Source organism: Triticum aestivum, chromosome 3D (assembly GCF_018294505.1).
Source record: "Triticum aestivum cultivar Chinese Spring chromosome 3D, IWGSC CS RefSeq v2.1, whole genome shotgun sequence".
NCBI lineage: Eukaryota > Viridiplantae > Streptophyta > Magnoliopsida > Poales > Poaceae > Triticum > Triticum aestivum.
The window spans coordinates 271,735,746-271,761,200 of NC_057802.1; the positions used below are offsets into that span (position 1 = coordinate 271,735,746).

A 25,455-nucleotide genomic window follows, 5' to 3' on the forward strand; every position below is an offset into this window, starting at 1 on the left:
GTACTAAACCATACAAGAAATGCCATTACATGGTATTTAGATAAAGACTAGTATATATCAAACATAGATACCAGCTTGAAAGAGTAACTATAATTTTATACCACTACAGGAGCAAATCATGAACTACAGAGAGTAACTGTAGTAAAGAGATGAATCGATCCCACCATTGCAGCACTGGTTGAGCGACAAAACAAATATATAACAGTATTTCCATTGGTTCAGCCAACAAGTTAAAAGAAGTAGCAGAAAAATAGCAGTACTACCGTCATAAATAAGTGGAACATAGCAGAGAAATACAAAATATGTCATGACCAAACTGCAGTAACAACCAGCAGTCATATTCAACATTTAATTAAAGTATAAGAAATTATATGACACCAGTAATGAAACAATAATAAGCATGATTGATAATTGTCCATAATCAGAAGTTACAGTTCACACCTAGACAATAGATGTGTTCTCGATGACAAACGTGGAAAATTACTATCCTGTACAGTAAGCAAATACCACAACTCCACTATAACAATCAAATGTGTCTGTTCTTGTTTTGCAATAGAGCTAACGGACTCAAATCGTGTCAACAACAGTTTTAAGTTATAAGAAAATGAGATTATTCAATACATACCCACACTCAAAAAAACTCAACATTAATACCACTGTTTCTACTAATAAACTGGAACACAAATTTTGAATAAGGTCAGTTTCCTGCTGGTAAGGGCGCCGTTTAGCAATTCAGATTCTTAATGATAACCATGGATTAACTATCATCTACAGTAAGCAAGTGCCACAACTCCACTATAACAATCAAACATGTTTATTTTCTCGTTTTGCAACAGAGGTAATGGCCTACAAAACATGTCAACAACAGTTTATGCTATAAGAAAAATGAGGTCATTCAATACAAAACCAGATACTAGCATGCACCAAATTTTATACCACACAGTTTTGCATCATCACTGGAGCACAAATTTTGAATGAAGGTTATTTTTTGCCGGTTAGGACTCAGAATTGCCTGTTATCAATTCAAATTATCCCCTCTGTTTTCCTTTGGTTCTCACGAATTTACCTGCAATTGAGCACCATCTGTACCACGAGCAAAGTCCAAGTAGAGGTGTCTGCCTAATATGGTGACCTGGACTCTAACATATAAGCTCAGCAATGTCATGGCCCACATTGAAGACACTGTCCTTGTGAAACCTAGGGGAGTAGAGAAGAAGCAACAACAGTTAAATGACATGGATCAGCAGCCTAATGTTTTGACACCACAGATGAGACAGAGAAGAAGAACATAAACAGGCCATGAATGAGGATGAGATAAACCACGGAACCATACTCAGAATTTTGATCTTCTCCCAGGTCTCGTACTTGTCCTCTGGCGTCATCTCTCCCTTCCCTTGCAGCAGCCTCTCGGTCAGGTGCGAAATATCCAGCTCCTCCATTATCCACGAACGTAGGTAGTGCATAGCAAATGGCAGCGTGGTTGTATCCGAGATCCTCTGCACCTTCTCAAAATGGGCTTCCAACCTAACAGAGAGTAGCACAGAACGGTCATGGAGGAGCCTATGATACTACATGAATTTCAACATCTCGCTAGATATGTAGTGCATCACAGAACTACTGTAGTTTGCTAGCGCTAAGACGATATTGCTATAAGCAGCACATCACAGGGTACCCTGCATCACCCACCAATACATACACAAGAAAAACAAATCTGGTGGTGGTTTGGGTTTGTGTGCTCACTGATTCTTGATGATCTCGTCGGCGGCGCGCTCCTCCTCGTTTGTGTGCTCACTGATTCTTGGGCGCGATACGGGTATGACGACAAGGGATACAACAATTGAGCAATACGGCTATACGGCAAGTATAGATAAATAATTAATAAAATACCATGTTATAAAGACAAAGAATAAATACATGCATTAGATGAGATCAAAATACTGCCCCATATGCTGCATCCAATGCCTCTTTTCATCAAGTTCTCGTCTCCTTGATGACTGAATGATCATCAATTTACTCAATCCTCGTGCGACTTGCAAAACACATCTGCTAGTATTAGAATTTGAAATATACAGAATATTAAGCATGAAAAGTTGGAAACAATAAACAAGTTAGTTTGTACCTTACTTACCAAATGATATATGCTTGGTGCTTCCCAGCCTCTCAACTGAAGATTGACCCGCAGATGCCATGTCTATTTCTCCCTGGCAGCAACATCAATGGGTCAGCAGCAAGCAAACTGCATTCTTTAGAAATCATAGTTGCGTACAGCAGAGGCCATGGCCTGGTGCCCAGCAGCAGCTAGCAACCACGCACACAAAAAGTACATACACAGGCACAACAAACAGGCACGCACGCCTCACACGGCAGCAAGAGCACACACAGCCAACACGCAAGCAAGCGCGGGAGGACCAGACGGGAGGAGAGCAGGGAATGGGGAAGGTGGAGGGGATACCTTGCTGGCGGCGGCTGAGACTCCAAGCACCGGCGAGACAAATCCACGCTGGCGAACGAATCCAGGTAGCGGCGTCAGTGGCAGCAACGCTGCGGCGCACCCGTACGGTCGCCGCCGAATCCTACATCTAATCTGCTGCACAACAAATTGTGTGAGAGAGTACTGGCTGACCAATCCGTCGAGCAGCCGAAAAAGAACCACGACACACACGCGCGCGGAGCAGCACCATGAAACAGATGAAGAACACGATGAAGAACGAACAAAATCAACCAGCCACACGTAGAGAGAGTCGGGCTGTAGGCGGGCGACCCGAACGACGGCGGACGGCCACACACGCTAACAGACTCCCGCCGGGGCCGTGGGCGCTGCCGGCCATCGGCCACCTGCGCCACCTGGCCTTGTGTGCTCACTGATTCTTGGGCGCGCCCGGAGCCCCTGACCTTGGGGTGGGGAGGACCGGGCGGCCGGGCGGGGCGGCCGGGCGAGGGCCTCACCTCGAACGGGACGGTGATGGTGGGGGCGGAAGGGCTCGTCGCCGCCGGGGCGAGGGTCGGAGCTGGGGAGGCGGCGGGGGCGCGGGGGCGGCGGCGGCGCAGTACGCGTCGGGGTAGTGGGCGGGTCGGGTGAGAGAGATGGGGAACATAGAAAATTTTCTAGTGGGGGGAAGGGTTAGCAATGGCGCACGGGGTGACTGGTGCGTCATTGTGTTAACTAGTAATGGCGCACTGTGTCACGGTGCGCCATTAGTATTTTTGAAAAAAAAAATTGTTAGTAGTGGCGCACCATAGTTGTGGTGCATCATTACTGTCTATCACACTAATAGCGCACCAGCACACGGTGCGCCATTACTATTTTTGGAAAAAAGAAAAAAAATAATTTTGTTAGTAGTGGCGCACCAGCACACGGTGCGCCACTGCTATATAGTAGTGCCGCATCACATGTCTGGTGCGCCATTAGTGTGCATATTGTCTATAGCCCTTTTCCTAGTAGTGCTCTGTGCTCAAGTGTCATCCCTGGATCGGTAATGCTGACACACACAGTACTTGAAGGATTTATAACAGAGTGCAATCACACACTTATTACATCGAATGTCTCAAAAGAGAACTTATTACAATAATATGGCTTAAGGCCATCTAAATAAAATAACAGCGGAAGGCTTGGAAGATAAAGTGAGTCCATCAACTCCAACGGCATAGCTGAGTGCACGACAACGACCTAGCGCACCTTACTCTTTGTCTGAAAAGTCTGCAACATGACCTGTTGCAGCCCGAAACGGGTCAGCACATGGAATATGCTAGCAATATAACACAGTAGGGCAATGAACAGAATAAATGCTATCACTACATGCATATACGGCAGGTGGAGGCTCTACGGTTATAGTGTTTTTGCGAAAAGCTAAATTTTTTCTACATCAAAGGAATATATTTTATTTAACTATCATGGTAGTTGATAAACATTGAGAATGGTACCCCCATCTCAATCCTAATTAAAAAGTAATTAATAACCCATCAAATTAGTTTAGGGTGATGAGATCAACATGATAATCCAAGAACCAGATACTAAAGTTGTTCATAACCGGGGACATGGCTAACCATGATTAGTTTGTACACTCTGCAGAGGTTTGCGCACTTTTCCCCACAAGACTCGATCTCCTCCGTTGGATTTCTCGCACTACATGGTGTTTGAGAAACGGATGACCGAGACACAGTCTTTCAGAAGCATTAACTCTTTACTCCGGGTAGACAGTTACACCTACTTTCCCCTACATCTGCTAGCCTACCACTGAAAGAGGTCATGCAACATACTCAACTATGCTAGAGCCCATAATAGTTTGTGGCTGCACACAGAAGTTTCTAGCATGAATAATCATATGATCCCTTTGAGCCTGGGTGGCGAACCAAAGGACAACACTGGTATATCCCCAGGTGCCCGCAACCAATCCACCCAGATGTGTATTTAAGTAGCCACCTTAAGTTAACCATTAATTAACAATCTCACATCTGTCATGGATTCACTCAAACCAAACCACATCTACGAGCATAGCATAGCAGTATAAGCATAACGTAGAAGTAACTCCCAAGGGTTTGATAATAAAAGGGCAATAGGTTCTACCTCATCATCTACTTCCCTATACCCATAAGTTTTTCACATCCTAATCATGTAGTGTTTGAGGATTATAACTAATGCATAAAGACTGGGTATGAAAAGAGTATGATCAATGTGTTACTTGCCTTGCTGACGATCCGCAAAATCTAGGGACTCGTAGTAGCACGCTTCGCACTCCGGGATTCTATCGCAAACAAACAATAGAATACATAAGCACTCAAGCATAAATGCAAGGGTAAAACTCAACCAAGAAATGTAACATCCCAAATTTTCAATTTGGAATGTTATACATAGATCATTCTTGCTATCATATTTTATTTCATTTTGTTTTGCGATCCTGGAAATTCCACGCAACTCAAGGACCCACGGAGAGAGTTGGGGATTTCGTTATTTTCATATACGGGTTTTCTCGAATTTTGAAAATAGGATCATTTGTTTTAATTATTTTTCTCTCCGAAAATATTTCATATCAAAATATATGAGAGGAGATAATATGACTTATCCACAAATAATGAAATATTGGAGGAAAAATATTAAAAACAAACATTTGATTTTATTTGGATTTTATTTGATTTTATTTGAATTAGGAAAAATACGCGTTTTTCAAAATTGCATTTAGGCCCAAATAAATGTTCATCTTGTCCGGCTTATTTTTAGAGGACGGGGAAAATTTATTTCGGGATTTTTGGAGTCCGTTTAGTATTTCTTTGCTTACTTTTTCTGCACGTCCGAATTTTTTTAAAAAATCGCGAACCGCCTTACGGGCCGTGTCCGACCCGGACACCTCAGCCCGGCCGGCCTTATAAGGCGCGGCCCGAGCCCCGCCCCAGCCCAAGTCGCCGCCGCCCCGCAAACCCTAACCTAACCGATCCGCGCCGCCGCAGCCGGATCCGCCGCCGCCGTCGCCGACCCCGCCGCCGACGCCCGACGCCGTCGCCCGTCGCCGACCCCGCCGCCCGCCACCGCCGCCCGTCCCGCCGCCCGACGCCGCCCGCTGGAGCCCCGCCGCCCCGCTGGAGTTGCTCGTCGCCGCCCCGCAGTCACGCGAACCGAGGTAGCCGCCGGTTTTCTCGAAAAACCGTTCGGTTTTATTTCGAAACCAAGATGCGTTTTTTTATTAGATCGGTTTATTTTTTTCCTGTTTAACTAAATAGCGAACGCCCGTTCGTACGTTCGTTTTAACGAACGGTTTTCGTCATTTAGCCGCAGACAGCGAACGTTCGTTCGTTAGCCTTTTCGTCAGTTTTTCTTTTTCTCGGATTTTCCGCGATTATTTTCGGTCACGATTTTTGATCCGATTTTTGTTTCAGTTTATCTTTTCGCTCGTTTAACGGAATCAGGCGATTCAAGGCCTAGAGTTTCATCTCGAAACCCTCTTTCTGTTTAACCAACTCAAACAAGTTTTTGCTACTGTAAAATTTGACTTAGGTCCAGATTAGTAAACGAAGCTTGTTTCTTTCGCCGTTTGAGTTTCGTTGCTTCGTTCGATTTGATTCTTTTTGCAAACCGGAGTTCTTAAGTTGAACTTTCTGGTTAGATCTCTTATTTTGAGTTTTATTCGTGCACCCTTGCTTGATTGCTTATGTATGTATTGTTTGTTTGCGATAGAGTACCCGGAGTGCGAAGCGTGCTACTACGAGTCTCTAGGTTTCACGGATCATCAGCAAGGCAAGTAACACTTTGATCATACCTCTTTACCACCCAGTTTTATTGCATTAGATCAATCCTCAAACTATTGCATGATTAGGATCTGATTAATATGTGGGTTTTGGGAAGTAGATGAGGTAGTACCTATTGCCCTGTTTACTATCAAACCTTGGGAGTTACTTCTACGTTTGCTTATATTGCTATGCTATGCTCGTAGACGTGGATTGGGTTTGAGTGATTTCCATGACAGATGTGAGATTGTTAATTAATGGATCAACTTAAGGTGGCTACTTTAATTTACATCTGGGTGGATTGAGGCACCTGGAGAACCCAGTGTTGCCTGTATTTTTGGATATCCCGGAGTACCCGTGTGATCATCCTATGGACCGCCACCCAGACTCAAAGGGATCATGAGATTATTCATGCTAGAAACTTCCGTGTGCAGCCACAAGCTATTATGGGCTCTAGCATAGTTGAGTAGGTTACATGATCTCTTGAAGAGGTGGGCTAGCAGATGTAGGGGAAAGTAGGTGTAACTGTCCACCCGGAGTAAAGAGTATTGTTTCTGAAAGACTGTGTCTCGGTCATCCGTTTCTCAAACACCATGTAGTGCGAGAAATCAAGCGGAGGCGATCGAGTCTTGTGGGGAAAAGTGCGCAAACCTCTGCAGAGTGTACAATCTAATCATGGTTAGCCGTGTCCCCGGTTATGGACATCTTGAGTATCTAGTTCTTGGATTATCATGTGAATCTCATCATCATGTTACTTAATTTAATTTGATTGGGTTAATCACGTTCTTAATTGGGATTGAGTTGGAGGTACCTTCTCAATGTTTAACAACCACCATGATAGTTAAATAAAATTTATTCCTTTGTGGTAGGGAAAAATTGGCTTTTCGCAAAACTGTAACCATAGAGCTTTCCACCAGCCAAATATGCATGTAGTGATAGCATTATTCTGTTCATTACTCTCTATGTGTTACATTGCCAGCATATTCCATGTGCTGACCCGTTTTCGGGCTGCAACGTATCATGTTGCAGACTTTTCAGACGACGAGTAAGGAGCCTTAGGTCGTGGTCTTATACTCAGTGATGCCGTTGGAGTTGATGGACTCACTTTATCTTCCAAGCCTTCCGCTGTTATCGTTTTTAGATGGCCTTAAGCCATATTTATTTGTATTGAGTTCTCTTGAACTATTCGATGTAATAAGTGTGTGATTGCTACTCTGTTATAAATCCTTCAAAGTACTGTGCGTGTCAGCATTACCGATCCAGGGATGACACTGATGCACGGAGACTAGACTGTTTGAGGTCTGGTCGCTACAAAGATGGTATCAGAGCACACGCTGACTGTAGGACACGACCACTAAGCTAAAGCCCTAGATCACTACTCTCTTCTCATTTCTGACTCCTCTCCTTTCTTCCACTCTTTTAGGATGGCGGATGCAAGGAACAAGTTCGCGCAACCAGATGAGGATACACCTTTTGGACGACACTTGAAGGAAGTTACTAAGTACCTGAACATCGGAATACCAAGCTTCACCGGAACCTACAACGCCACACTACCAGAAGAGGAGCGCTGGATGATTCAAGTTCAAGTTCCAGGAAGGACGTTCACGCCAGTCACTGAGCCCATAGAGTTTTCCTTTGATGCACCAACCTGGAGTCTAGGAAAGAGCATGGCAGCCCACATCACCATGGGACGCATTGGAGAAGTGTACCACAATGATCTCAAGGATACTATCTATCAGATTTGTGGGCGCCGAGACGAGCAATGGGAGATGATCAGCACCAGGAAGGATAGATCTATTGCAGCTTTCATTCAGGAGTTAAACCAGCACATTCGTCGCCAGGAGAACCAGATGTGCGCAGACATGATAGAACTGAAGAAGGCAAAGACTAGGATCATGGAACTGGAGGAAGAACTCAAGGCTACACGCGATGGATATGAGGAGGAAATCGCAACATTGTTGGAGAAGAATGACGACCTGACACAGAAGCTAGGAGTTTTCATGGGAGACCCCGCACCAGGAGGAGATGATGACGATTCTACTTGCCCGGAGAACTACATCATCATCGACGACACTGACTCGGACCCCAGTGATGATGATTGGGAGGATGAAGCCGGAGCAGATATCATGGAGTCTTCGACTGAGCAATTTTTCTAGTAGACCACCAAATTAGTAGTAGTATTCCACCATGAATATAGTATAGTCCAAGCACTTTGTAACGATAGTTAGATCGATTGCATGCCTTGTTTGAATTGATTGGAGTGATATGATTGTGTTTGTCTCATGTGCATATGGGTAGTGTTTTCCCTCTAGACCTCATTCTATCCTATTTTCTCATCTTTTCTAAACCATCAGATGCCTCCGAGACGCGACACCGGATTTGTTTTCCCACCGGAGATCACTCAGTTGATTCAGCAGCAGAATGCCCTGATGCAAGTGCTAGTTCAGAACCAAGGCAACAACAACAACAACCCACCACCACCACCACCTGTTGATCACTTAGCCCGTTTTCTTAGGCTGAATCCGCCGGTGTTCTCCAGTAGCACCGAGCCGATTGTGGCAGATGATTGGCTCCGCAAGGCTGGAAGGGAGCTGAGCACTGCAAGATGCACAGATGCAGAGAGAGTGCGTTTTGCCGCACATCAGCTTGATGGACCTGCAACATCATGGTGGGAGAATTACACAGCCACTCACCCCATTGACACTGTCACATGGGACCAGTTTCAGCAAGCTTTCCGTACTGCCCATGTTTCAGCAGGAGCTATGGCCATGAAGAAGCGTGAGTTTCGCAACTTACGCCAAGGAGGACGTACCGTTGGCCAGTACGTGGAGGATTTTAGTAAGTTAGCACGTTATGCCCCAGATGACGTTGCTACGGATGCAGCTAAGCAGGAGAAGTTTCTGGAAGGACTGAATGATGAGCTGAGCATGCAGTTGATGGTGGCAACTTTTAACAACTACCAGGAGTTGGTAGATAGAGCTCTCATGATTGAAGGGAAGCAGCAGCAGATTGAGAGCCGTAAGAGGAAGTATGGACAAGGAAAGTACAGTACAGGAGCTCACCAGAAGCCTCGTTTTACCCCGAACTCGGGAGGACACCTTCAGCATAACCATGGAGGTCACAATCACAATGGAGGGAGCTCGCACAATCATAGTGGCCCCAAGAATGGCAATGGAAACGGAGGAAGCAATGGACAGAACCGTACCAACCCATCAACCCCAGCCAAGAGGGATCTAAGCCACGTTACTTGTTTCAAGTGCCAGAAGACTGGACATTATGCAACTGAATGTCCGGAAGCTAAGAATGGAAATGGCAATGGAAGCTCGGGGAAGAAGCCGAACCCTTTCAACAGGGGACAGGTGAACCACGTTAATGTGGAGGAGGTTGAAGCACAGCCTGATGCAGTAATAGGTAAGTTTTTGGTTAAGTCATTTACTGCAATCGTTCTTTTTGATACTGGTGCATCGCATTCATACATATCAAGGGGATTTGTGGATAAGTTTAAGTTGCCCACCAAAGTTCTCAGAACACCTATGTTAGTAACCTCGCCAGGAGCAGAGTATATGGCAAGCCAAGGATGTTTTCAGATGCCATTGGCCATAGGTAGGCATGTTTTCCCCTCAGACCTAATAGTTTTGGAGTCGCAAGGTTTGGATGTGATTTTGGGAATGGATTGGCTATCGATGTATGGAGGAAACATCGATTGCGCCAGTAAGACGATTTTGCTTACTACCCCAGAAGGAAGAAGGATTAAGTATGTATCCCGGCATGTGCCGAAGAGGACTCAAGTAAATTCCTTATCAGGAGTTGTACAGGAGGAAGTACCAGTGGTGAAGGATTTCCCTGACGTATTTCCAGAGGAGTTGCCAGGCATGCCACCGGATAGAGACATTGAGTTTTTGATTGAGCTTTTGCCAGGCACTGGGCCAATATCTAAGAGACCGTACAGGATGCCCGCTAAGGATTTGGAAGAAATTAAGAAGCAGATTAAGGAGTTACTGGATAAAGGATATATTCGCCCAAGTTCGTCACCTTGGGGATCACCAGTACTTCTAGTGGAGAAGAAAGATGGATCGTTGAGGATGGTTGTTGATTATCGTGGATTGAATGAAGTAACAATCAAGAACAAGTACCCACTGCCGATGATCAATGATCTGTTTGACCGACTACAAGGAGCTAAAGTATTTTCCAAGATTGATTTGCGATCAGGATACCACCAGTTGAAGATTCGAGAGCAGGATATACCCAAGACAGCTTTTACCACAAGGTATGGGCTATATGAGTACACCGTTATGTCATTTGGCCTGACTAACGCACCCGCCTATTTCATGAACATGATGAACAAAGTGTTTATGGAGTTTTTGGATAAGTTCGTCGTAGTGTTCATTGATGATATTCTGGTCTATTCGAAGAATGAAGAAGAGCATAAGGAGCATTTGCGTTTGGTACTTGGAAAGCTCAGAGAACATCAGTTATATGCCAAGTTCAGCAAGTGCGAGTTTTGGTTAAAGGAAGTTGGATTCCTTGGACATGTTATATCCGGAGAAGGAATAGCAGTAGATCCCACCAAGGTTAACACTGTGACAAATTGGGAGTCACCCACGACAGTTGGAGAAATCCGGAGTTTTCTGGGACTCGCAGGATATTACCGGAGATTCATCGAGAATTTCTCGAAGACTGCAAAGCCTATGACGGAGTTGTTGAAGAAGGACACCAAATTCAAATGGACTGAGGAATGTGAGGCTAGTTTCCAGGAGTTGAAGAAACGTTTGGTTACAGCGCCAGTGTTGATTTTGCCAGATCAACGCAAGGATTATGAAGTATATTGTGACGCTTCTCGTCGAGGACTTGGAGCAGTGCTAATGCAGGAGGGAAGAGTTGTTTCATATGCCTCACGACAGCTTAAACCCCATGAGTTGAATTATGCTACACATGATTTGGAGTTAGCAGCCGTAGTGCATGCGTTGAAGACGTGGAGACATTTTCTCATCGGAAACCATTGTGAGGTGTACACGGATCACAAGAGTTTGAAGTACATTTTCACGCAGAAGGAGTTGAATCTCAGGCAAAGGAGATGGTTGGAGCTCATTAAGGATTATGATATGAGATTGCATTATCACCCAGGGAAGGCTAACGTAGTAGCCGATGCGTTGAGCCGCAAGAGCCATGTCAACACACTCATGACCAGAGAGTTACCCAAGGAGTTAGCAGAGGATCTTCGTGAACTATGTTTGGAAATAGTTCCGAGAGGCTATGTAGCAGCATTGGAGATTCAGTCTACTTTGATGGATAAGATCAGAGAAGCCCAGAAGACAGACAAGGAAATTGCTGAGATAAAGGAAAGGATGAGTAAAGGAAAAGCCAAGGGATTTCGTGAGGATGAGCACGATACCTTATGGTTTGAGGACCGCGTTTATGTGCCCAATGATCCGGAGATCAGGAAGTTGATCTTGCAAGAGGCCCATGATTCACCATATTCGATTCACCTAGAAAATACCAAGATGTACCTGGATTTAAAGGACAGTTTCTGGTGGACCGCAACGAAGAAGGATATTGCGGAGTATGTAGCAGTTTGTGATGTATGTCAGAGAGTAAAGGCAGAGCATCAGAAGCCAGCAGGATTGTTACAACCATTGCCGATACCCGAATGGAAGTGGGATAAGCTAGGCATGGATTTTATCACAGGATTGCCCAGGACTCGTTCAGGCTATGACTCGATATGGGTTGTAGTCGATCGTTTGACGAAGGTAGCTCATTTCATCCCAGTGAAGACCACATACACCAGTGCTAAGTTGGCAAAGATATACATGACCAGGATCGTATGTCGGCATGGAGTTCCGAGGACCATTGTATCAGATAGAGGAACCCAGTTTACTTCAAAGTTTTGGAATCAGTTGCGCGAGACTTTGGGTAGCAGGCTAGAGTTCAGTACAGCCTTTCATCCACAGACAGACGGACAGACCGAGAGAGTCAATCAGATTTTGGAGGACATGCTGAGAGCTTGTGCGCTAGATTATGGATCTAGTTGGGATGACAACTTGCCATATGCAGAGTTCTCTTATAACAACAGTTATCAATCTAGTTTGAAGATGGCCCCTTTCGAAGCTCTGTACGGAAGGAGGTGCAGGACACCGTTGTTGTGGGACGAAGTTGGAGACCGCCAGTTGTTTGGACCAGAATTGATTAAAGAGTCTGAACAGAAAGTGAAGTTGATTCGCGATAGGCTCAAGGTAGCCCAGTCCAGGCAGAAGAGTTATGCGGATTCTAAACGCAAGGAGACAGTTTACGAAGTCGGAGACAGAGTTTATCTTCGAGTATCACCACTTCGAGGAGTGAAGCGCTTTGGAGTTAAGGGAAAGTTAGTGCCACGTTTTGTAGGACCATACAAAGTTTTGGAGCGTATGGGTGAAGTTGCTTACAAGTTGGAATTTCCCGGAGGATTGTCGGGAGTTCACGACGTGTTCCATGTTTCTCAACTGAAGAAGTGCCACGCAGAGATGGCTGAGATACCACTGAGAGATACAGTGCCATTGGAAGCGATTCAGCTGGATAGTGATTTGACCTATGAGGAGAAACCAGTCAAGATTCTCGAATATGCCAGCCGAATCACCCGCAACAAGGTTATCAAGTTTTGCAAAGTCCAGTGGAGTCACCATACCGAGGAGGAAGCCACCTGGGAGCGAGAGGAAGATCTACGGAAGGACCACTCTCACCTATTTTCTAACCAACCCGAATCTCGAGGGCGAGATTCATCTTAAGGGGGTAGGTTTCTTTGTAGCAACCAGACCTCAAACAGTCTAGTCTCCGTGCATCAGTGTCATCCCTGGATCGGTAATGCTGACACGCACAGTACTTTGAAGGATTTATAACAGAGTAGCAACCACACACTTATTACATCGAATAGTTCAAGAGAACTCAATACAAATAAATATGGCTTAAGGCCATCTAAAAAGATAACAGTGGAAGGCTTGGAAGATAAAGTGAGTCCATCAACTCCAATGGCATCACTGAGTATAAGACCACGACCTAAGGCTCCTTACTCGTCGTCTAAAAAAGTCTGCAACATGATACGTTGCAGCCTGAAAATGGGCCAGCACATGGAATATGCTGGCAATGTAACACATGGAGAGTAATGAACAGAATAATGCTATCACTACATGCATATTTGGCTGGTGGAAAGCTCTATGGTTACAGTTTTGCGAAAAGCCAATTTTTCCCTACCACAAAGGAATAAATTTTATTTAACTATCATGGTGGTTGTTAAACATTGAGAAGGTACCTCCAACTCAATCCCAATTAAGAACGTGATTAACCCAAATCAAATTAAATTAAGTAACATGATGATGAGATTCACATGATAATCCAAGAACTAGATACTCAAGATGTCCATAACCGGGGACACGGCTAACCATGATTAGATTGTACACTCTACAAAGGTTTGCGCACGTTTCCCCACAAGACTCGATCGCCTCCGCTTGATTTCTCGCACTACATGGTGTTTGAGAAACGGATGACCGAGACACGGTCTTTCAGAAACAATACTCTTTACTCCGGGTGGACAGTTACACCTACTTTCCCCTACATCTGCTAGCCCACCTCTTCAAGAGATCATGTAACATACTGAACTATGCTAGAGCCCATAATAGCTTGTGGCTGCACACGGAAGTTTCTAGCATGAATAATCTCATGATCCCTTTGAGCCTGGGTGGCGGTCCATTGGATGATCACACGGGTACTCCGGGATATCCAAAAATACAGGCAACACTGGGTTCTCCAGGTGCCTCAATCCACCCAGATGTAAATTAAAGTAGCCACCTTAAGTTGATCCATTAATTAACAATCTCACATCTGTCATGGAAATCTCTCAAACCCAATCCATGTCTACGAGCATAGCATAGCAATATAAGCAAACGTAGAAGTAACTCCCAATGGTTTGATAGTAAACAGGGCAATAGGTACTACCTCATCTACTTCCCAAAACCCACATATTAATCAGATCCTAATCATGCAATTGTTTGAGGATTGATCTAATGCAATAAAACTGGGTGGTAAAAAGGTATGATCAAAGTGTTACTTGCCTTGCTGATGATCCGTGAAACCTAGAGACTCGTAGTAGCACGCTTCGCACTCCGGGTACTCTATCGCAAACAAACAATACATACATAAGCAATCAAGCAAGGGTGCACGAATAAAACTCAAAATAAGAGATCTAACCAGAAAGTTCAACTTAAGAACTCCGGTTTGCAAAAAGAATCAAATCGATCGAAGCAACGAAACTCAAACGGCGAAAGAAACAAGCTTCGTTTACTAATCTGGACCTTAGTCAAATTTTACAGTAGCAAAAACTTGTTTGAGTTGGTTAAACAGAAAGAGGGTTTCGAGATGAAACTCTAGGCGCTTGAATCGCCTGATTCCGTTAAACGAGCGAAAAGATAAACTGAAACAAAAATTGGATCAAAAATCACGACCGAAAATAATCGCGGAAAATCCGAGAAAAAGAAAAACTGACGAACAGGCTAATGAACGAACGTTCGCTGTCTGCGGCTAAACGACGAAAACCGTTTGTTAAAACGAACGTACGAACGGGCGTTCGCTCTTTAGTAAAACCGAAAAAATAAACCGATCTAATAAAAAAACGCATCTCGGTTTCGAAATAAAACCGAACGATTTTTCAAGAAAACCGGTGGCTACCTCGGTTCGCGTGACGGCGGCGGCGGCGACGACCAACTCCGGCGGGGCGGCGTCGGGCGAGGGGTGGCGGGGCTCCAGCGGGCGGTGTCGGGCGGCGGGGTCGGCGACGGCGGCGGCGGATCCGGCGACGGCGGGGCGGACCGGTTAGGGTTTGCGGGGCGACGACGACTTGGGCTGGGGCGGGGCTCGCATCGCGGCTTATAAGGCCGGCCGGGCTGAGGTGTCCGGGTTGGACACGGCCCGTAAGGCGGTTCGCGATTTTTTTTTTAAAAAAAATCCGACGTGTAGAAAAAGTAAGAAAAAAATATAAACGGACTCCAAAAATCGCGAAATAAATTTTCCCCATCCTCTAAAAATAAGCCGGACAAGATGAACATTTATTATGGCCTAAAATGCAATTTTGAAAAACGCGTATTTTTCCTAATTCAAATAAAATCAAATATTTGTTTTTAATATTTTTCCTCCAATATTTCATTATTTGTGGAGAAGTCATATTATCTCCTCTCATATATTTTGATATGAAATATTTTCGGAGAGAAAAATAATTAAAACAAATGATCCTATTTTCAAAATTTGAGAAAACCCAAATATGAAAATAACGAAATCCCCAACTCTCTCCGTGGATCCTTGAGTTGCGTGGAATTTCCAGGATCGCAAAACAAAATGAAATAAAATATGATATGCAAGAATGATCTATGTATAACATTCTAAATTGAAAATTTGGGATGTTACAAGAAAATCCAAATCTGAAAGTCCAACTGAAGAGCTTCGATTTACAAAAAGAATCAATCGAATCGGAGCTACGGAACTGAAACTACGGTCAAAAGAACATCGAATTCAAATCTGCTTGAAACCAAATTTTAAATTGTCAAAACCATGTTCAAGTTGATTAACCAGAAAGAGGAGCTCGAGACGAAGAATTTGGCGTTGGTTTCACTAGATTTGGACGAACGGTTAAAAAGTTGCGAGGGTTTGAAGATCAGGGCTAATCTGCGATAAAAATAATCGTGGAGAGGTCCCTGGCCGAAAATTAAATAAAAAAGAGAAAGACTACGGCGCAAACATCCGCTAACAGAGGCAAACGAACGAATTCGTTCGTTAAAACGAACGAACGAATGAATGTTTGCAAAGTAACCTAAACAGAAGAAAACCGAGAAAACGGAACCGATCTAGGGTTTTAAAAAAACACGGCGGCGGCTTTGCGGTTTTTTATCGGTTTACCGAAGAAAACTGGTGGGTCGGCGGGGTCAACGGCGGCAAACGGCGAGGCGGCTCCAGCTGGGCTCCGCTGCTACGGCGAGGCGGCGGCAGCAGGCGGCGGTGGTTGCGGCGGCGGGGCAGGACGAGGGCAGAGGGGTCGGGGGCGGCGGCTTAAATAGCCTCAGGGGGGTGGTCCGACTTGGGGAGGGGGTCGGCAGCTTAAATAGCCTCGGGGGGCGGTCCGACTTGGGGAGGGGGTCGGCGGCGCGGCGTGGTGAGCTCGGACTCCCTCGGGAGTCCGGCGAGGGCACGGCGGGGCGAGGCGGGGAAGGCGGCGGCGCAACGGGCCGGCTGGGCCTTCGGCCCAGTTCGGTCCGGGAACAATTTTTTTTATAAAATAAATTCCGCCGAAAAGGAAAAATCCTAAATAAATATTAAAAAATATAAAAATGCCAAAAACAATTTTCACCGTCTAAATAAAATATTTAGAACGAAGTGAACATTTTTCTAGCCTAAAAATGTAATTTTTGAAAAATGCATATTTTTCTAATTCGAATAAAATAGCAAGAAAAATCCAAATAAAATATTTATTTGATTTTAAATATTTTTCCTCCAATATTTCTTTATTTTGGAGAAGTCATATTATCTCCTCTCTTTTATTTTTATATTTGAAATATTTTTGGAGAGAAAAATTATTAAAACCAAAATGATCCCCTTTTCAATATTTGAGATGAATTCAAATATGAAAATGAATGAAATCCCCAACTCTCTCCGTGGGTCCTTGAGTTGCTTAGAATTTCTAGGATCAAAACCAAAATGCAAATAAATACGATATGCATATGATGACCTATGTATAACATTCCAAATTAAAAATTTGGGATGTTACAAACCTACCCCCCTTAAGATGAATCTCGCCCTCGAGATTCGGGCTGGCTAGAAAATAGGTGTGGGTGGTCTTCCCGTAGGTCTTCCTCTTGTTCCCAGGTGGCTTCGTCCTCGGTATGGTGGCTCCACTGAACTTTGCAAAACTTGATAACCTTGCTACGTGTGACTCGGCTGGCAAACTCGAGAATCTTGACAGGTTTCTCCTCGTAGGTTAGATCACTATCCAACTCAATTGCTTCCAGGGGCACTGTATCTCTCAGAGGAATATCGGCCATCTCAGCATGGCACTTCTTCAACTGGGAAACGTGAAACACATCATGAACTCCTAACAGTCCTTCAGGTAACTCCAACTTGTAGGCCACTTCTCCCATACGTTCAGAAACTCGGTATGGTCCTACAAATCTCGGGGCTAACTTTCCCTTAACTCCAAAACGTTTAACTCCTCGCAGAGGTGACACTCGAAGATATGCTCTGTCTCCGATTTCATAGACTACCTCCTTGTGTTTTGAGTCTGCATAACTCTTCTGCCTGGACTGAGCTACCTTCAGTCTATCGCGAATCAACTTGACCTTCTCTTCGGACTCCCTAATCAAATCAGGTCCAAACAACTGACGGTCTCGAACTTCATCCCACATCAATGGTGTCCTGCACCTCCTTCCATACAAAGCTTCGAAAGGTGCCATCTTCAAACTGGCCTGATAGCTATTGTTGTATGAGAACTCTGCATAAGGCAAATTATCATCCCAGCTAGATCCATAATCTAGCGCACAAGCTCTCAACATGTCTTCCAGAATCTGATTGACTCTCTCAGTTTGTCCATCTGTCTGCGGATGAAAGGCTGTAATGAACTCTAGCCTGGTACCCAAAGTCTGTGCAGCTGATTCCAAAACTTCGAAGTAAACTGGGTCCCTCTATCTGATACGATGGTCCTTGGAACTCCATGCAGACACACGATTCTGGTCATATATATCTTGGCCAACTTTGCACTCGTATAGGTGGTTTTCACTGGGATAAAGTGAGCCACTTTGGTCAAGTGATCAACTACTACCAGATAGAATCGTATCTCGATCGGGTCCTGGGTAATCCGGTGATAAAATCCATGCCAAGCTTATCCTACTTCCATTCGGGTATCGGCATAGGCTGCAGTAATCCAGTTGGCTTCTGATGTTCTGCCTTCACTCTCTGACATACATCACACACGGCTACATACTCGGCAATATACTTCTTCATACCAGTCCACCAGAAACGCTCCTTCAAATCCAAATACATCTTGGTGTTTCCGGGGTGTATCAAGTATGGCGAGTCATGAGCTTCCTGCAGTATTAACTTCCTGATCTCTGCATTATTGGGCACATAAACACGGTCCTCAAACCACAAGGTGTCGTGCTCATCCTCACGAAAACCTTTGGCCTTTCCTTTGCTCATCTTCTCCTTTATCTCAGCAATCTCCTTATCATCCTTCTGGGCTTCTCGAATCTTTCCCAATAATGTTGACTGAACTTCCATTGCTGCGACAAAACCTCTAGGGACTATCTCAAACGTAGCACCTTGAGATCTTCGGCTAATTCATTTGGTAATCCCCCGCTTACGAGGGTATTGGCATAACTCTTCCGGCTCAAAGCGTCTGCTACGACATTGGCCTTGCCTGGATGATAATGCAAATTCATGTCATAATCCTTTATAAGCTCCAACCATCTCCTTTGCCTAAGATTCAACTCCTTTTGAGTGAAAATGTACTTCAAACTCTTGTGATCTGTGTACACATCACAACGGTTTCCAATAAGAAAATGTCTCCAGGTCTTGAGCGCATGAACTACGACTGCTAACTCCAAATCATGTGTGGCATAATTCAACTCATGCAGTCAAAGTTGACGTGAGGCATATGAAACCACTCTTCCATCTTGCATAAGTACACCTCCAAGTCCTAAGCGACAAGCATCGCAATACACTTGGAAATCCTTGCGTATATCCAGCAGAATCAGCACTGGAGCTGTAACCAAACATTTCTTTAACTCCTGAAAACTTGCCTCACATTCATCTATCCACTTAAACTTGGTGTCTTTCTTCAACAACTCCGTCATGGGCTTCGCAATCTTAGAGAAATTCTCAATGAATCTCCGATAATATCCCGCGAGTCCAAGAAAACTGCGGATCTCTCCAACTGAGGTGGGTGCCAACCACTCAGTGACAGACTGAACCTTTGTAGGATCCACTGCTATACCTTCTCCTGATATAACATGGCCAAGAAATCCAACTTCCTTCAACCAAAACTCACACTTGCTGAACTTGGCATACAACTGGTGTTCCCCGAGTTTCTCGAGAACTAAACACAAATGCTCCTTGTGCTCCTCTTCATTCTTCGAGTACACCAAGATATCATCAATGAACACCACAACAAACTTATTCAAGAACTCCATGAACACCTTGTTCATCATACTCATGAAATAGGCTGGGGCGTTAGTCAATTCAAATGACATAACTGTGTACTCATATAGCCCGTACCTTGTGGTGAAAGCTGTCTTAGGTATATCCTGTTCTCGGATCTTCAGCTGGCGGTATCCTGATCGTAGGTCGATCTTGGAGAATACTTTAGCTCCTTGCAGCTGGTCAAACAAATCATTGATAATCGGCAGTGGATACTTGTTCTTGATCTTCACTTCGTTCAATGCCCGATAATCAACAACCATTTTCAAAGATCCATCCTTCTTCTCAACCAATAGCACTGGGGCTCCCCACAGTGACGAGCTTCGTCTAATGTAACCTTTCTCCAATAGCTCTTTAATCCGCTTCCTTATCTCCTCCGGATCATTTGCGGGCATCCGGTATGGTCTCTTCGATATCAGTCCAGTGCCTGGCAACAGCTCTATCAAAAACTCAATGTCTCGGTCCGGCGGCATGCCTGGTAATTTCTCTGGAAATACATCCGGGTAATCCTTCACTACAGGCACTTCCTCCTGAACAACTCCCGTGAGAGAATTTACTTGGGGCCTCCTCGGCGCATGCCGGGATACATACTTGATCCTTTTTCCCTCCGACGTGGTGAGCAGAATTGACTTACTGGTGCAATCGATGTTTCCTCCATACATCGATAGCCAATCCATTCCTAGTATTGCATCCAATCCTTGCGACTCCAGAATTATTAAGTCTGAGGGGAAAACATGCCTTCCTATGGTCACTGGCATCTGAAAACATCCTTGGCTTGCCATATACTCCGCTCCTGGCGAGCTTACTAACATGGGTGTCCTAAGAACTTTTGTGGGCAATTTATACTCATCCACAAATCCCCTTGAAATGTATGAATGCGATGCACCAGTATCAAAAAGAACGATTGCAGTAAATGACTTAACCAAAAACTTACCTATAACTGCATTTGGCTGCTCTTCAACCTCCTCCACGTTAACGTGGTTCACTTGTCCCCTATTAAAAGGGTTGGGATTCTTCCTAGAGCTCCCATTGCCATTTCCATTCTTTGCTTCAGGACACTCATTGGCATAGTGTCCAGTCTTCCCGCACTTGAAACAAGTAATGTGACTTTGGTCCTTCTTGGCGGGTGTGGCTGGGTTAGAGCGGTTCTGGTTGCTGCCTGCTCCATTCCCATTTCCATTCTTGGGGCCACTGTGGTTATGCGAACTTCCTCCATTGTGTGTATGGCCTCCATGGTTGTGGGTATATCCTCCCGAGTTCGGGGTAAAACGAGGCTTCTGCTGAGCTCCTGAATTGTACTTTCCTTGTCCATACTTCCTCTTGCGGCTCTCAATCTGCTGCTGCTTCCCTTCAATCATAAGAGCCTTGTCTATCAACTCCTGGTAGTTGTTAAATGTTGCCACCATTAACTGCATACTCATCTCATCTTTCAACCCTTCCATAAACTTCTCCTGCTTCGCGGCATCTGTGGCCACATCATCTGGGGCATAACGGGCTAACTTGCTGAACTCATCCACGTACTACAACACAATACGGTTTCCCTGGCGTAAGTTGCGAAACTCACGCTTCTTCATGCTCATAGCTCCAGTTGAGACATGTGTTGTGCGGAATACTTGCTGAAACTGCTCCCAAGTGACATTGGCTATGGGGAAGGTGGCTATGTAATTCTCCCATCATGAGGCTGCGGGTCCATCCAATTGATGTGCGGCAAAACGCACCTTCTCAGCATCTGTGCAACCTGCGGTGGTCAACTCCCTTCCAATCCTACGTATCCAATCATCAACAACTATTGGCTCGGTGCTACTGGAAAACACCGACGGCTGCAACCCCAGGAAACGGGCTAAGTTGTCAACTGGAGGTGGTGGCGGTGGGTTGTTGTTGTTGTTGTTGCCTTGGTTCTGGACTAGTAGCTGCATCAAGGCATTCTGCTGTTGGATCAACTGAGTGAGCTCCGGTGGGAAGACAAATCCGGGGTCACGTCTCGGAGGCATCTGATGGGTTTAGAGGGGAGATTATAATAGAATGAGGTCTAGTGAGAAAGCACTACCCATATGCACATGAGACAAACACATTCGTATCACACCAAATCAATTCAAACAAGGGCGTACAATCGATCTAACTATCGTTACAGTGCTCGGGCTACTACTATATACATGGGGGAATACTACTGATAATATGGTGGTCGACTAGAAGTTTTGATCGGTGGAAGACTCCATGATATCCGCTCCAGCTTCGTCTTCATAATCATCATCACTACTTTCGGGGTCAGAGTCGGTGTCGTTGATGATGATGTAGTCTTCAGAACGAATGTCCTCAGAAGGGTCGTCATCTCCTCCTGGCGCGGGGTCTCCCATGAACACTCCTAGCTTCCTTGTTAGGTCGTCATTCTTCTCCACTAGTATTGCGATTTCCTCCTCATATCCGTCGCGTGTAGACTTGAGTTCCTCTTCAAGCTCCATGTTCCTGGTCATCACCTTCTTCAGGTCTATCATGCTTGCGCACATTTGGTTCTCCTGGCGACGAATGTGCTGGTTTAACTCCTGGACGAAAGCTGCAATGGACTTGTCCCTCCTGGTGCTGATCATCTCCCATTGCTCATCTCGGCGCCCACATATCTAGTAGATGGTGTCCTTAAGATCCTTGTGATAAACTTCGCCGATGTGTTCCATGGCAATGTGGGCTGCCATGCTCTTTCCTAGACTCTAGGTTGGTGCATCAAAGGAAAACTCTATCGGCTCAGTAACAGGCGTGAATGTCCTTCCTGGAACTTGAACTCGAATCATCCAACGCTCCTCTTCTGGTAAAGTGGCGGTGTAGGTCCCGGTGAAGCTTGTTATTCCTATGTTCAGGTACCTAGTGACTTCCTTCAAGTGTCGTCCAAAAGGTGTGTCTTCATCCGGTTGTGCAAACTTGTTCCTTGAGTCCGCCATCCTATAGAGTGGAAAATGGAGAGGAGTCAGAAATGAGTAGAGAAGAGTGACCTATGGCTTATCTTAGTGGTCGTGTCCTACAATCAGCGTGGCTCTGATACTATCTTGTAGCGATCCGACCTCAAACGGTCAAATCTCTGTGCTTAAGTGTCATCCCTGGATCGGTAATGCTGACACACACAGTACTTGAAGGATTTATAACAGAGAGCAATCACACACTTATTACATCGAATGTTTCAAAAGAGAACTTATTACAATAATATGGCTTAAGGCCATCTAAATAAGATAACAGCGGAAGGCTTGGAAGATAAAGTGAGTCCATCAACTCCAACGGCATAGCTGAGTACACGACAACGACCTAGCGCACCTTACTCTTCGTCTGAAAAGTCTGCAACGTGATATGTTGCAGCCCGAAACGTGTCAGCACATGGAATATGCTGGCAATATAACACAATAAGGCAATGAACAGAATAAATGCTATCACTACATGCATGTACGGCTGGTGGAGGCTCTATGGTTACAATGTTTTTGCGAAAAGCCAATTTTTCCCTACATCAAAGGAATATATTTTATTTAACTATCATGGTAGTTGATAAACATTGAGAATGGTACCCCCATCTCAATCCCAATTAAAAAGTAATTAATAACCCATCAAATTAGTTTAGGGTGATGAGATCAACATGATAATCCAAGAACCAGATACTCAAGTTGTCCATAACCGGGGACACGGCTAACCATGATTAGTTTGTACACTCTGCAGAGGTTTGCGCACTTTTCCCCACAAGACTCGATCTCCTCCATTGGATTTCTCGCACTACATGTTGTTTGAGAAACGGATGACCGAGACACAGTCTTTCAGAAGCATTAACTCTTTACTCTGGGTAGACAGTTACACCTACTTTCCCCTACATCTGCTAGCCTACCACTGAAAGAGGTCATGCAACATACTCAACTATGCTAGAGCCCATAATAGCTTGTGGCTGCACACGGAAGTTTCTAGCATGAATAATCTTATGATCCCTTTGAGCCTGGGTGGCGAACCAAAGGACAACACTGGTATATCCCCAGGTGCCCGCAACCAATCCACCCAGATGTGTATTTAAGTAGCCACCTTAAGTTAACCATTAATTAACAATCTCACATCTGTCATGGATTCACTCAAACCGAACCACGTCGGCGAGCATAGCATAACAGTATAAGCATAACGTAGAAGTAACTCCCAAGGGTTTGATAATAAAAGGGCAATAGGTTCTACCTCATCATCTACTTCCCAAAACCCACAAGTTTTTCACATCCTAATCATGTAGTGTTTGAGGATTGTAACTAATGCATAAAGACTGGGTATGAAAAGAGTATGATCAATGTGTTACTTGCCTTGCTGACGATCCACAAAACCTAGGGACTCGTAGTAGCACGCTTCGCACTCCGAGAATTCTATCACAAAGAAACAATAGCATACATAAGCACTCAAGCATATATGCAAGGGTAAAACTCAAATAAGAAAATCCAAATATGAAATTCCAACTGAAGAGCTTCAATTTACAAAAAGAATCAATCGAATCGGAGCTATGGAACTGAAACTACGGTCAAAAGAACTTCGAATTCAAATATGCTTGAAACCAAATTTTAATTGTCAAAACCATGTTCAAGTTGATTAACCAGAAAGAGGGGCTCGAGACGAAGATTTTGGCGTTGGTTTCACTGGATTTGGACGAACGGTTAAAAAATTGCGAGGGTTTGAAGATCAGGGCTAATCTGCGATAAAAATAATCGCGGATAGGTCCTTGGCCGAAAATTAAATAAAAAGAAAAAGACTACGGGGCGAACGTCCGCTAACAGAAGCAAACGAACGAATTCGTTCGTTAAAACGAATGAACAAACGAACGTTCGCAAAGTAACCTAAACAGAAGAAAACCGAGAAAACCGAACCGATCTAGGGTTTTAAAAAAAAACACAGCGGCGGCTTTGCGGTTTTTTACCGGTTTACCGAAGAAAACCGTCGGGTCGGCGGGGTCAACGGCGGCGAACGGTGAGGTGGCGAACGGCGGGGCTCCGTGGCCGCAGCGCGAGACGAGGCGGCGGCGTGAAACGAGGCGGTGGCGCGGCGCGGCGGCGGCAATAGGCAGCGGTGGTTGCGGCGGCGGGGCGGGATGAGGGCAGAGGGGTCGGGAGCGGCGGCTTAAATAGCCTCGGGGGGCGGTCTGACTTGGGGAGGGGGTCGGCGGATTAAATAGCCTCAGGGGGCGGTCCGACTTGGGGAGGGGGTCGGCGGCGCGGCGTGGCGAGCTCGGACTCCCTCGGGAGTCCGGCGAGGGCACGGCGGGGCGAGGCGGGGAAGGCGGGGGCGCAGCGGGCCGGCTGGGCCTTCGGCCCAGTTCAGTCCATTCGCCGAAAAGGACAAATTCTAAAAATGCCAAAAACAATTTTCACCGTCTAAATAAAATATTTAGAACGAAGTGAACATTTTTCTGGCCAAAAATGCAATTTTTGGAAAATGCATATTTTTCTAATTTGAATAAAATAGCAATAAAAATCCAAATAAAATATTTATTTGATTTTAAATATTTTTCCTCCAATATTTCTTTATTTTGGAGAAGTCATATTATCTCCTCTCTTTTATTTTTGTAGTCGAAATATTTTCGGAGAGAAAAATTATTAAAACCAAAATGATCCCCTTTTCAATATTTGAGAAGAATTCAAATATGAAAATGAATGAAATCCCCAACTCTCTTCGTGGGTCCTTGAGTTGCTTAGAATTTCTAGGATCAAAACCAAAATGCAAATAAATATGATATGCATATGATGACCTATGTATAACATTCCAAATTGAAAATTTGGGATGTTACACTAGGCAAATTTGATGAGCTGGCGTAAAATTAAATGAAGAAAGAGAGGGTTGAGTATCATATTATGATACCGTATGGAATTAAGTTACTCCCACTATGGTTAGTCTTAGGCCTTGTTCGGGTCAACCTCCTCACAAGGGGTTTGGAGAGGAATGGAGGGGAATTTAGCTTGTACATGATTGAATCCCCCACAATCCCTGTTAATCCCCGTTAAAACCCCTTGAACCGCACATGCCCTTAAGGTTAAAAATGACCAGGATTAC

At 44.8% G+C, this 25,455-nt stretch overlaps 1 protein-coding gene across 1 annotated transcript in view; it reads right to left on the reverse strand.

Annotated features, from left to right (window-relative positions):
* Positions 1 to 386: 386 nt before the first annotated feature.
* Positions 387 to 25,455, reverse strand: part of LOC123076263 (peroxisome biogenesis protein 3-1) — a 44,347-nt gene continuing 19,278 nt past the window's right edge. The window contains exons 2-4 of the mRNA XM_044498609.1: positions 1,741 to 1,850; positions 1,334 to 1,524; positions 387 to 1,197 (exon numbers count right to left, since the gene is read on the reverse strand). Coding sequence (XP_044354544.1) covers positions 1,055 to 1,197; positions 1,334 to 1,524; positions 1,741 to 1,850 — 444 coding nt within the window. The 3' untranslated portion in view covers positions 387 to 1,054. The remainder of the gene's footprint in view (positions 1,198 to 1,333; positions 1,525 to 1,740; positions 1,851 to 25,455) is intronic.